Source organism: Scyliorhinus torazame, chromosome 2, assembly GCF_047496885.1.
Source record: "Scyliorhinus torazame isolate Kashiwa2021f chromosome 2, sScyTor2.1, whole genome shotgun sequence".
NCBI classification, from domain to species: Eukaryota; Metazoa; Chordata; class Chondrichthyes; order Carcharhiniformes; family Scyliorhinidae; genus Scyliorhinus; species Scyliorhinus torazame.
Window position 1 is genome coordinate 266788888 of NC_092708.1, and position 13588 is coordinate 266802475.

A 13588-nucleotide genomic window follows, 5' to 3' on the forward strand; every position below is an offset into this window, starting at 1 on the left:
TCAATTTAATACACTAAACATCTAATATGTATTCATCACTCAAGCCTGATCGCCTGGAGCTGGACCCACAGGCAGCCGACGCCACTGCAACATTCGAGCACTGGCTAAGCTGCTTTGAAGATCCTTCACCGAAGACTTCACCGACCTCCAAAAGTAGCAGATCCTCCACGCACGGGTGAGCCCGCAAGTCTTTCTTCTCATCAGGGACGCCCCCTCTATACGGAGACGATAATGCTGCTGAAAGGGACACCATGTTAAGTCTGTGAACGAGGTGTACGCTAGTCACCTTCTTGCCACGAGACGACAACACCCTGGGGAATCACTAGCAGAATTCCTGCGTGCCTTGCGGGTACTCTGCCAGAGCTGAGATTGCAGGCGGTATCGGCTACCCAACACGCGGAGCTGTTGATCAGGGACACTTATGTCGCGGGCATGAAAGCGAGCTACATCCGCCAGCGATTGCTAGAAGGGGGTACACTCGGCCTCCCAGAGGCAAACTCGCTGGAGGTGGCCTACCAGAACATGGAGTCCTACACCTCCGACCGCGCGGCACCCTCGTGGGCGCCGCTATCATCCGACCTGGGTGCGGCGCACGCCTGTGCCGCACAGCAACCCGCCAATGGCGGAGGCCCGAAGTGCTACTTTTGCGGCCAGGGTAAGCACCCAGACAACACTGCCCCGCACGGAACGCGACTTGCAACAGGTGTGGGAGGAAGGGCCACTTTGCGAAAGCCTGCCAGGCCCGATCTCTCCCTAAAGCCTCTAGGCCTGTCGGGGCCGCCCCCAACTGCTGCGCCACCCGCCATGTGCGACCCGTGGGCGCCGCCATATTCGATTTCCGCCGCTGCTCCCTCCCAATCTTACCCGCGACCCAGAAAATTTCCCTGGCTTCCGGATCACATGCAGTAGAAATCCGGGGGTATTGTGTCGCAACCCTTACTGTACAAGGCATAGAGTACACTAACTTCAAACTCTACGTCCTTCCCCATCTCTGCGCTGCCCTATTACTGGGACTCAACTTCCAGCGCCACCTCCAAAGCCTTACTTTAAAGTTCGGCGGACCCCTGCCCCAATCACCGTCTGTAGCCTTGCGACCCTTAAGGTCGCCCCACCCTCGCTCTTCGCTAACCTCACCCCGGACTGTAAACCCGTCGCTACTAGGAGCAGGTGATACAGTGCCCGGGACAGGGCCTTTATCAGGTTGGAGATCCAGCGACTCCTACGAGAGGGGATCATTGAGGCTAGTAACAGCCCCTGGAGAGCCCAAGTGGTGGTCGTCAAGACTGGGGAGAAGCTCCGGATGGGTCATCGACTACAGTCAGACCATCAACCGGTACACGCAGCTCGATGCGTACCCACTCCCCCGCAAATCTGACATGGTCAATCAGATTGCGCAGTATCGAGTCTTCTCCACAGTTGACTTGAAGTCCGCGTACCACCAGCTCCCTATCCGCCCGGAGGACTGCCAATACACTGCCTTCGAGGCTGTTAGCCGCCTCTACCACTTCCTCAGGGTTCCCTTCGGCGTCACCAATGGGGTCTCAGCCTTCCAACGGGAAATGGACCGAATGGTTGACCAGTACAGGCTGCGGGCCACGTTCCCGTACTTAGATAATGTCACCATCTGCGGCCATGACCAGCAGGACCATGACGAAAACCTCTGGCACTTCCTCAACATCACTAAACTCCTGAACCTCACCTACAATCAGGAAAAATGCATTTTCCGCACAACCTGCCTAGCCATCCTTGGCTATGTTGTGGAAAACGGAGTCCTAGGGCCCGACCCCGACCGCATGCGCCCCCTCCTGGAACTCCCCCTCCCCCACTGCCCCAAGGCCCTGAAGAGATGCCTGGGGTTCTTCTCCTACTATGCCCAGTGGGTCTTCAATTATGCAGACAAGGCCCGTCCGCTTATTAAATCCACCGTTTTTCCCCTGACGGCTGAGGCCCTCATGGCCTTCAACCGCATCAAGGCAGATGTTGCCAAAGCCGCAATGCACGCTGTGGATGAGTCCATTCCGTTCCAGGTGGAGAGCGATGTGTCGGACTTTGCGCTGGCCGCTACCCTCATCCTGGCGGGCAGGCCCATGGCTTTCTTCACCCGTACCCTCCATGCCTCCGAAATTCACCACTCCTCCGTCGAAAAGGAAGCCCAAGCCATTGTAGAAGCTGTGCCCCTCAGAGCACAGTGCTACCAGTACAGCACTTCCAACAGTGAAGCACTCCCTCAGTACTGCCCCTCTGACACTGTAGCACTTCCTCAGTACTGCCTCTCCAACAGTGCAGCACTCCCTCAGTGCTGCCCCTCCAACAGTGTAGCACTTCCTCATTACTGACCCTCTGACAGAGTAGACTTCCTCAGTCCTGCCCCTCCATCAATGCGGCACTCCCTCAGTACTGATCCTCTGACAGTGCAGCAGTCTCTCATAACTGCCTCTCTGACAGTGCAGCACTTCCTCAGTACTGACCCTCTGACAGTGCAGCACTCCCTCAATACTGCCCCTCTGACAGTGCAGCACTCCCTCAGTACTGACCTTCTGACACTGTAGCACTTCCTCAGTACTGCCTCTCCAACAGTGCAGCACTCCCTCAGTGCTGCCCCTCCAACAGTGTAGCACTTCCTCATTACTGACCCTCTGACAGAGTAGACTTCCTCAGTCCTGCCCCTCCATCAATGCGGCACTCCCTCAGTACTGATCCTCTGACAGTGCAGCACTCTCTCATAACTGCCTCTCTGACAGTGCAGCACTTCCTCAGTACTGACCCTCTGACAGTGCAGCACTCCCTCAATACTTTCCCTCTGACAGTGTAGCACTCCCTCAGTACTGACCTTCTGACAGTGCAGCACTTCCTCATTACTGACCCTCTGACAGTGCAGCACTCCCTCAATACTGCCCCTCTGACAGTGCAGCACTCCCTCAGTACTGCCCCTCTGACAGTGCAGCACTCCCTCAGTACTGCCCCTCTGACAGTGCAGCACTTCCTCATTACTGATCCTCTGACATTGCAGCACTCCCTCAGTACTGCCTCTCTGAAATTGCAGCACTTCCTCAGTACTGACCCTCTGACAGTGCAGCACTCTCTCATAACTGCCTCTCTGACAGTGCAGCACTCCCTCAGTACTGCCTCTCTGACAGTGTAGCACTTCCTCAGTACTGTCCCGCTGACAGTGTAGACTTCCTCAGTCCTGCCCCTCCATCAATGCGACACTCCGTCAGTACTGACCCTCTGAGAGTGCAGCACTCCCTCAGTACTGCCTCTCTGACAGTGCAGCACTTCCTCATTACTGACCCTCTGACAGTGTAGACTTCCTCAGTCCTGCCCCTCCATCAATGCGGCACTCCCTCAGTACTGATCCTCTGACAGTGCAGCACTCTCTCATAACTGCCTCTCTGACAGTGCAGCGCTCCCTCAGTACTGTCCTCTGACAGTGTGGATTTCCCCAGTACTGCCCCTCCATCAATGCGGCACTCCCTCAGTACTGATCCTCTGACAGTGCAGCACTCCCTCAGAACTGCCTTTCTGACAGTGCAGCACTCACTCGGTACTGTCCTCTGACAGTGTGGATTTCCTCAGTCCTGCCCCTCCATCAATGCGGCCGGCACTCCCTCAGTACTGATCCTCTGACAGTGCAGCACTCCCTCAGTACTGCCTTTCTGACAGTGCAGCACTCACTCAGTACTGTTCCTCTGACAGTGCAGCACACCCTCAGTACTGTCCTCTGACAGTGCAGCACTCCCTCAGTACTGCCTCTCTGACAGTGCAGCACTCCCTCAGTACTGACCCTCTGACATTGCAGCACTCCCTCAGTACTGCCTGTCTGACAGTGCAGCACTTCCTCAGTACTGACCCTCTGACAGTGCCGAGCTCCCTCAGCACTGCCCCTCTGACAGTGCCGAGCTCCCTCAGCACTGCCCCTCTGACAGTGCAGCACTCCCTCAGTACTGCCCCTCTGACAGTGCAGCACTCACTCAGTACTGTCCCTCTGACAGTGCAGCACACCCTCAGTACTGTCCTCTGACAGTGCAGCACTCCCTCAGTACTGCCTCTCTGACAGTGCAGCACTCCCTCAGTACTGCCCCTCTGACAGTGCAGCACTCACTCAGTACTGTCCCTCTGACAGTGCAGCACACCCTCAGTACTGTCCTCTGACAGTGCAGCACTCCCTCAGTACTGCCTCTCTGACAGTGCAGCACTCCCTCAGTACTGACCCTCTGACATTGCAGCACTCCCTCAGTACTGCCTCTCTGACAGTGCAGCACTTCCTCATTACTGACCCTCTGACAGTGTAGACTTCCTCAGTCCTGCCCCTCCATCAATGCGGCACTCCCTCAGTACTGATCCTCTGATAGTGCAGCACTCCCTCAGTACTGTCCCTCTGACATTGCAGCACTCCCTCAGTACTGACCCTCTGATAGTGCAGCACTCCCTCAGTACTGACCCTCTGACAGTGCAGCACTCCCTCAGTACTGACCCTCTGACAGTGCAGCACTCCCTCAATACTGCCCCTCTGACAGTGCAGCACTCCCTCAGTACTGACCCTCTGACAGTGCCGAGCTCCCTCAGCACTGCCCCTCTGACAGTGCCGAGCTCCCTCAGCACTGCCCCTCTGACAGTGCAGCACTCCCTCAGTACTGCCCCTCTGACAGTGCAGCACTTCCTCATTACTGACCCTCTGACATTGCAGCACTCCCTCAGTACTGCCCCTCTGACAGTGCAGCACTTCCTCATTACTGACCCTCTGACATTGCAGCACTCCCTCAGTACTGCCTCTCTGACAGTGTAGCACTTCCTCAGTCCTGCCCCTCCATCATTGCGGCACTCCCTCAGTACTGATCCTCTGACAGTGCAGCACTCTCTCATAACTGCCTCTCTGACAGTGCAGCACTCCCTCAGTACTGACCCTCTGACAGTGTAGCACTCCCTCAGTACTGTCCTCTGACAGTGTAGCACTCCCTCATTATTGTCCCTCTGACAGTGTAGACTTCCCCTTTACTGCCCCTCCATCAATGCAGCACTCCCTCAGTACTGACCCTCTGTCAGTGCAGCCCTCTGTCAGTGCACACTCCCTCAGTACTGCTCCTCCAACAATGCAGTACTCCCTCAGTATTGCTCGTGTGACAGTGTAATGTTCCCTCCATTCTGCAGTGGAGAGTCAGTCAAGATTATTGTGCTCAAATTCTGACTATGAACCCATGGGTTTCTGAGCACAGAGAGCTGGCTGGGAGCACGAAGGTTCACTTCAGGCAGTGAGATTTCTATGTCCATGCTTGGCTTGCTTCACAGAGTGGAAAGGTCATCGTCTATCCTGTCAAACAACACAAACCCCTGTGTAAATCCCAACCCTGTCCACGCAGTTAATGTCGTACAGCATGAATGGGCTGGTTTTATAATTAAAGGTATCAGCCTGGGTGCTGAAGCTGAAATCTCCTTGACAGTCTCAGATTTCCAAGCTTGTCCCTTCAGGTTTACATTACATTTGCATTGAATTACACACTGGGCACACCTCCCTTCAAAATACTCCAATAGCTTTATATTACTGGGAACAGTACAGAGGCCATCGGGTCCAACTCAGTGCCTGGCCCAGCCCTGCCCTCAGTTTCCCAAGCTCTACCCTCAACCGTTGTCCCAGGCCCTGTCCACCCTCAGGAATGAGTACTCAGAATTTGGAGAGCTGGGAGTTGCTGGGACCGCCACCTAGTCTAAGGTCAATGGTTTCTTCCCTGAGCCTCTGTTTGACTCAGTGTGGACTGAGTCCCAGAAATCCCGGGCAGTATCTTCCGATCTAACTTTGGGAAATAGCGACCTCATAGCTCCCTCCCCTCACCTTGTCACTCCTCCATCCACTCCCCAACAACCTTTCTGCCCTCCCACCCCAAGTCGAGTTTTGCCTTGGCTTTGTTCAGTCGGCCCTTGTGTTCAAGTCAGGCACACATTGGTGTTCCTGGTCACATTGTGCACGGGGGCTCTGAAGGTGTTGCCACCCCACCCTGAGCTTTGAAGCGTGAACATTCAATGTCAGGCAGTGGCACCACCACCATCTTGGCCTCAACCACCAACAAGTCACATGCTCCTTCCCCAGCTGGAAGTTTGGGATTTCCATGACAATAATGAGCACCAGTCTGGGGTCACCATGACAACTGTGAGTACCAGTCTGGGATCTCCATGACAACATGAGCACAGCCTGGGATCTCCATGACAATGAGCACAGTCTGGGATTTCCATGACAACTGTGAGCCCTGATGAATATGACCTGATGATGACGGAGGAGCTTTTATTTAACACAAAGTATTTGGTGTTGTGACAGAAGCCTGCTCGATCTCTATAAACCCGTGTCTTTTACAAGACATTTAATAGCTGTCCTGTATTGGGAGTCTAATGTTACAGCCAGTCAGTCAGGGGGAGTTGCAGATTCGAGAGGCATGTGGAGTCGCAGTCTTCTGGAAATTTAACATTGGGAACACTCCAAGGAGTTGCTGTGCACGATGGAAGACCCAATGTCTGCATTTCATCTCCCCACACCCCAGCCGATTGTATGAGGGAGGGAAGGGACACTCTTGACTTGAATATATCCCCACATCCTGCACATTCTCCATTCCCCCTGCACAGCTGCACACCACTGCCCCATCTCCAATCCCTCACAACAGTGCCCTCCATGACCAAAAATCTGAGGCAGTAATCCTTGAGATTACTTTGAGAAATTGTGAATTTACATCTCCTCCTCCCCCCTCCTCACTCACACTACACACTGCACAGAATGCATAGGGCAGGGTTCTAATGTCCTGAAGATGCTGACAAACCCTGGCTTGCTGCTATCTCCCTGTAGATCTGATCTCGGACAAAACTAAAGAGGTTCCAATTTGTTTTTAACCACAAAAGCTGAGCCTCACTGGGCCCTGATGTGGGGCCCTGAATTTCTTTGCGACCTTCTGATTGCATATGTTCGAGAATCACAATTTGAGAGTGAGTGGAAGAACTGGCGAATAACTTACCACGAGTTTCTGAGGGGCAAGCTTTCCTCTTTTCTACATTTGTGATTTTTATGGCATTTGAGTTCTTGGGACAGATCAGCCTTGAGGCCTGCAGCTAAATTCCAATCCAGGGCACAGTTCCTGTCTTTGTAATTGGTCTTCTCCATGATACAGTCCGTTTCCAAATCAACCTTCTTGTTAGTAAGTTTGAGCTGGGACGCCACGATCAGATTGTCCCTCTGGGACTCGGACAGATTATTCATGGTCTCGGTGTCTCGGTGCTGCCTCCCGCGGGGCCTCTGCATTTGCCTCAGAGCAATGCCCAGAACACACAGCAACATGACAAAAGCCATCAGTCCAAAGGCCAATGATACAGCCACCCAGGGGAAGGAGTTCGGTGGCTGCTGCCGCTTCTGTGATGGACTGGGAAATACAGGGATCTCGCACAGCAAACCCATGAAGTTGAATGGGCATTGGCACACAAAGCTCTTGCCGTATATGCCTGCGTGGCACGTCCCGCCATTATGGCATGGTCTGGAGTCACATTCATCCCCCAGCGGTTGACTGCAGTCCTGGCCTGAGAAACCGGCTGTGCACACACACGTGTAGTTGTTGATGTGGTCGACGCAGGTAGCTCCATTGGCACATGGGTTTCTGGCGCAGTCGTTCACATTAATCTCACACTTCTGTCCAGCAAAGCCCGCCTGACATACACACATCCTCGACAGCCCCAGATCGAAGCACTGGCCTCCTGCAGGGGAAGAGGACAACAGTTCAGCAGCAGTTCAACAAAACACCGCTCTGAATTAACACTCAACAAATTCAGGCTCGATCCGGTCAGGGATTCGCAGGCCCCGCGCGCTGTGCGTTCGCAGGCCCCGCGCGCTGGGCGTTCGCAGGCCCCGGGCGCTGGGCGTTCGCAGGCCCCGGGCGCTGGGCGTTCGCAGGCCCCGGGCGCTCGCAGGCCCCGCCCGCTGGGTGTTCGCAGGCCCCGCCCGCTGGGCGTTCGCAGGCCCCGCGCGCTGGGCGTTCGCAGGCCCCGCGCGCTGGGCGTTCGCAGGCCTCGCCCGCTGGGCGTTCGCAGGCCCCGCGCGCTGGACGTTCGCAGCCCCGGGCGCTGGGCGTTCGCAGGCCCCGGGCGCTCGCAGGCCCCGCCCGCTGGGCGCTCGCAGGCCCCGCGCGCTGGGCGTTCGCAGGCCCCGCCCGCTGGGCGTTCGCAGGCCCCGCGCGCTGGGCGTTCGCAGGTGGGTCGCAGCTTGGGGAGGCACCACTTCAAAACTCCATTGATAAATCCTTGCCAACAAAGAAGCTGAAATACCAGCTGAGCAGCTGCTCACTGCTGTTAACATAGACCAGTGACATTAACACACATACACAGACACTCTCATATTGTCGCAGGCCCCTGACCCAATTGTCAATTAGACTAGAATGAAATGTGTAAAACATGTGAGATTTATCCAGCCAAGGCTGTGGCGTCTCAAGTGAAGAGATGATCAAAACAGAAACTGGGATGACTTTTCTTTAAACACATTTTCACTGGCCCTTCCATTCCAACCACCCTCAACTGAACCATTTTCTGCTTTTGAACCCTCGAGGCTGTGATTCCTTCCTAATTAAACAATTACCCTTAAAGATTACTGAAAGCTATACCATCCAGTCTTGGTTATTTGTTGTTTTAATTTAGTGTACCCAATTAATTTTTTCCAATTATGGGGCAATTTAGCGTGGCCAATACACCTACCCTGCACATTTTTGGGTTGTGGGGGCGAAACCCACACAAACACGGAGAGAATGTGCAAACTCCACACAGACAGTGACCCAGAGCCGGGATCGAACCTGGGACCTCGGCGCCGTGAGGCTGCAGTGCTAACCACTGCGCCACCATGATGCCTCCTTCTTGGTTATTCTTTTTTTTAAAATTTAGAATACCCAATTTTATTTTTTTTCAATTGAGGGGCAATTTAGGGTTGTGGGGGTGAAAACCACGCAGACATGGGGAGAATGTGCAAACTCCACATGGACAGTGCCCCAGGGCCGGGATTCGAACCCGGGTCCTCAGCGCTGCAGTCCCAGTGCTAACCACTGCATCACATGCCGCCCTCTGTCTTGGTTATTCTGACATGTTGTATAATTTCTTAAAGCTCTATCCTGACAGCAGATACCGAGCTCTCAAAGGTCGGTGACTCACATATCACACCCCCCCTCCAATCCATCTGCCCAAACCTCCACCAGCAAACAGGCTCAAGTGAGGCCTGACATTTGGGGGAGGATATTGCATTCCCATGTGCCATCCCAGCTCTATACTCAATGGTAAAGGCACATGTTTGGCGGAACAAAAATCCATGTGTAAACCATGTGTAAATGTGATAAATTACCACATTATCTAGGCATGCTGTAATGCACTGAGCACGAAGCCCCAACATCCCACCATTAGCCACTGAAAGGAGGCAAGGCTCTGAACTGCCCAGGTAGAATTACTTGGTACTGATCCCCATTGTTCCGAAGGCAGATTCTATTAATGGTATCATAAGAATATGAGAACTAGGAACAGGAGTAGGCAATACTCCTGCAGCACGGTAGCCTTGAGGATAGCACAATTGCTTCACAGCTCCAGGGTCCCAGGTTCGATTCCAGCTTGGGTCACTGTCTGTGCGGAGTCTGCACATCCTCCCCGTGTGTGCGTGGGTTTCCTCCGGGTGCTCCGGTTTCCTCCCACAGTCCAAAGATGTGCAGGTTAGGTGGATTGGCCATGATAAATTGCCCTTAGTGTCCAAAATTGCCCTTAGTGTTGGGTAGGGTTACTGGGTTATGGGGATAGGGTGGCGGTGTTGACCTTGGGTAGGGTGCTCTTTCCAAGAGCCGGTGCAGACTCGATGGGCCGAATGGCCTCCTTCTGCACTGTAAATTCTATGATAATCTATGATAATCTATGATACAGCCCCTCGAGCCCACTCCGCCATTCAACACGATTACGTCTGATCTCCTCACGGCTCAACTCCACTTTCCTGCCCATTCTCCATAACCCTTCGACCCATTACTAATTAAAAATCTGTCTATCTCCTCCTTCGGCTTATTCAATGTCCCAGCATCCACCGCACTGAATTCCACAGATTCACCACCCTTTGAGAGAGACAATTTCTCCTCACCTCTATTTTAAATCTGTTACCCTTTAACCTAAAACTATGATCTCTCATTCTAGATGGCCCCAGAAGAAGAAGCATCCGCTCCACATCTACTTTGTCAATACCTTTTATCATCTTATATATCTCAATTAGATCTCCCCTTATTCTTCTAAACCCGAGAGAGTGTAGGCCCAAACTGTTCAATCTCTCTTCTTAAGACAAACACCAATCCCTTTCGGACTATACCCATTCAGAATCCAGGGAGGACACAAAGTTGGCATTTCCCAGACATTCAATCAACTTGTCCACCTTGGGCATGGGGCATTAATCAAAGTTAGCAACTTTAATTTAAAAAAATAATAATATAGGATCTCCATGACTCATGGGGTTTTAGCACCATCTCTGGAACGTTTGATCTTTAACTGTGAAATTGATCTAGCTCTGGCATTGTTCCGACCTCTTGGGAGACCTTCGCACTCCACGGAGATGCTGTATGGTTTCACCAAGGCCGTTATCCCTTGTTGTATTCTGCTTTCACATTTAATAACCATTTCACGAGTCAAGAGGTTAAAACATCTGCATATCTTTTGACTAATTTAAGCGGTTTTAGCTGTAACGCAGTCAGTTCTTTGCCCAGCCTCTCGAGTCTTAGTTTCCCAGGGAGACTATAGAGGTTCTAATTTGGAATTGGGTAGCACGGTAGGACAGTGGTTAGCACTGTTGCTTCACAGCGCGACGGGTAGGGTGCTCTTTCCAAGAGCCGGTGCAGACTCGATGGGCCGAATGGCCTCCTTCTGCTCTGTAAATTCTATGATCTATGACCTGATCTCCCCATGGTTTTAACAGATTTTAATAAGACAGATCTTGTGCCAAGATATCCTGCAATGAGTACTCTCACTATTAACTCCACAGCGGTAGGTTTTGGCTTATGTTTGAATGCCAGCACAGCGTAGCACACTGGCACAGTCCTCAGATCCAGTGGTCAATTAGACATTCAGACTAGCGTATACTGTTCCAAACAGGTGAGGTTTATTCACCCACAGCAAGAGTATTTTTACAGTAAGACTACTTTTCAGTATTTGCATTTTCACTGCTCTTCAGCCTCTCCCACGTGAACCATTTCACTGTCTTTGATTCTTCCGGGCTGGGAAAACTTTCTGTTTGACCTTAATTGCTTGACTTGGCCAATCTGACATTTTAGATAATATAATATTTTTATTTGTTCAGCAGATGTGGATGGCACTGGCTAGGCCAGCATTTATTGCCCATCCCTTCTTAAAGCTGCATCCCTTATGATTGAGTCCCCAAATATCTGCGATGCATGTATTATCCCTCTCTCACTCTGTTACACAACCCACGCATACCGACACATTTACATTGTAGCAGGGTGATTACCGTTAAAAGGTAATTATGATGGGAGTGGGAGGAGACATTCCTCAACTGGAGCTTAAAAGGAGATTTCTAAGAGCAGTAAAGAGAACTGAAAATGTGTTGTGAAGCATGCTGGCCTGTGAATTGTACTATCGTGTTGAAACTGGGATTGTTCAAGGACTAACGTTTGTGGTAGAAAGGAGGTTCTGAGATGGTGGGACACACAGCAAACATGCACAGACTTCCTTCATAATCCAGAAACTCAGTGTTCGGTTTAGAGGCTGAGGGTGTGACTGAAGGGGTTCCTCTTGTATTACCGTCAGATTTTAGAGTGGGATGGTTTAAATCTGGCATTGAGACAGAGCTACGCAGAGAGAGCAGGCAGTGGGATTAGTTTAAGAATCATACTGAGCTCTGGGGGGAGTGCAGGGCAGTGAGATTATTGTGGAGCAGTGGGAATAGTTCGAGATTGATATTGGATTTTGGGGAGAGGACGGAGCAGTGGGATTAGTTTGGAATTAATACAGGACGATGGGGAGAGGACAGGGTAGTGAGTTTAGGGCTATGGAGAGAATGTAGGGCAGCGGGATTAGTTTGAAATACGTAAACAAAGGCACAATGTGCCAACTGGCCACCTCCTCAGTTAGCAGACGCTATAGTTCAAAGCATATTTCTGAATCAGTTTCTTCTTTTTTTTTAGAAAATATTTTATTAAGGCATTTATAATTTAAACACTTTTAAACAGAAAAATCCAACAAAGACAAAAAACCCACAATAACGCCCCCCCCCAAACACAGACCCCAACCAGCATGGTCCATATAAACACTCCGTCTCACAGCCCTCCCTTCATTGGTATTCCTACCCTTGTTCATCATCACTTCTATGCCTTCCTCTTTTTCTCCCCCCCCCCCCCCCCCCCCACCCCCCCGGCCCCGGCTGACAGACTAATTTTCTTTAAAGAAGTCGATGAACGGCTGCCACCTCTGAGTGAACCCCTGTAACGAAGCACTTAAGGCGAATTTGATTTTCTCCAACCTGAGAAACCCCACCATGTCGCTTACCCATACCTCCGACTTCGGGGGCTCCGAGTCCCTCCATCCCAGCAGAATCCGTCTCCGGGTCACCAGGGAAGCAAAGGCCAAAACGTCGGCTTCTCACCCCCCTTGGGCTCCCAGATCTTGCAACACTCCAAATATTGCCACCTCTGGACTCGGAGTCACCCTCCCTTGCAGGACCTCAGACATGCCTGCCAAATGCCCCTCAACCTCGGACGCGCCCAGAACATGTGCACATGATTCGCAGGATCTCCCCAACATCGCCCACACCAGTCCTACACCTCCTCAAAATACCTGCTCATCCTGGCCACAGTCGTATGAGCCCTGTGGACCACCTTGAATTGGATCAGGCTGAGCCTGGCACACGACGAGAACGCGTTCACGCTCTGCCGCGCCTCCTCCCATAGACCTCCAACTCCCCTCCCAACTCTTCCTCCCACTTCCTCTTCACCTCCCCTATTGGAACTCCTGCCCACTCCATCAGCTCCTTATATACTTCCGAGACCTTCCCCTCCCCAACTCCTGTTTTTGACATCGGAAAGCCCGGGACCTGCCTCCGAACAAAATCCTGTACTTGCAGGTACCGTAATCCGTTCCCCCCTGGCAACTCAAACTCTTCCTCGTGCTCCTCCAAACTTGGAAAGCCCTCCTCAGTGAAAAGATCTCCAAATCTCTCGATCCCTGCCCGCTGCCACCTCCTAAAGCCCCCGTCCAGCACCCCTGGTGTGAACCAATGGTTGTCACAGATCGGTGCCCACATCGACGCCACTGTCCCCACACCCTCAGGGCTGCCACTACCACCGGGCTTGTGGAGTACCGAGCTGGTGAGAACGGCAGAGGTGCCGACAACAAATCCCTCAGGCTCGTGCCCTTACAAGGTGCCACCTCCACCCGCTCCTACACCGACCTCTCCCCCACTACCCACTTCCTCAGCATCGATATATTAGCCACAATCAGCAGGGCTAAATCGCTGGCTTTGAAAGCAGACCAAGGCAGGCCAGCATCACGGTTCAATTCCCGTAACAGCCTCCCCGAACAGGCGCCGGAATGTGGTGACTAGGGGCTTTTC

General features: G+C 52.5%; 1 protein-coding gene across 1 annotated transcript in view; it reads right to left on the reverse strand.

The window, feature by feature from the left end:
* dll4 (delta-like 4 (Drosophila)) overlaps positions 1-13588 on the reverse strand; it is a 41157-nt gene that overhangs the window by 12706 nt on the left and 14863 nt on the right. Inside the window, exon 9 of the mRNA XM_072486913.1 lies at positions 6993-7722. Coding sequence (XP_072343014.1) covers positions 6993-7722 — 730 coding nt within the window. The remainder of the gene's footprint in view (positions 1-6992; positions 7723-13588) is intronic.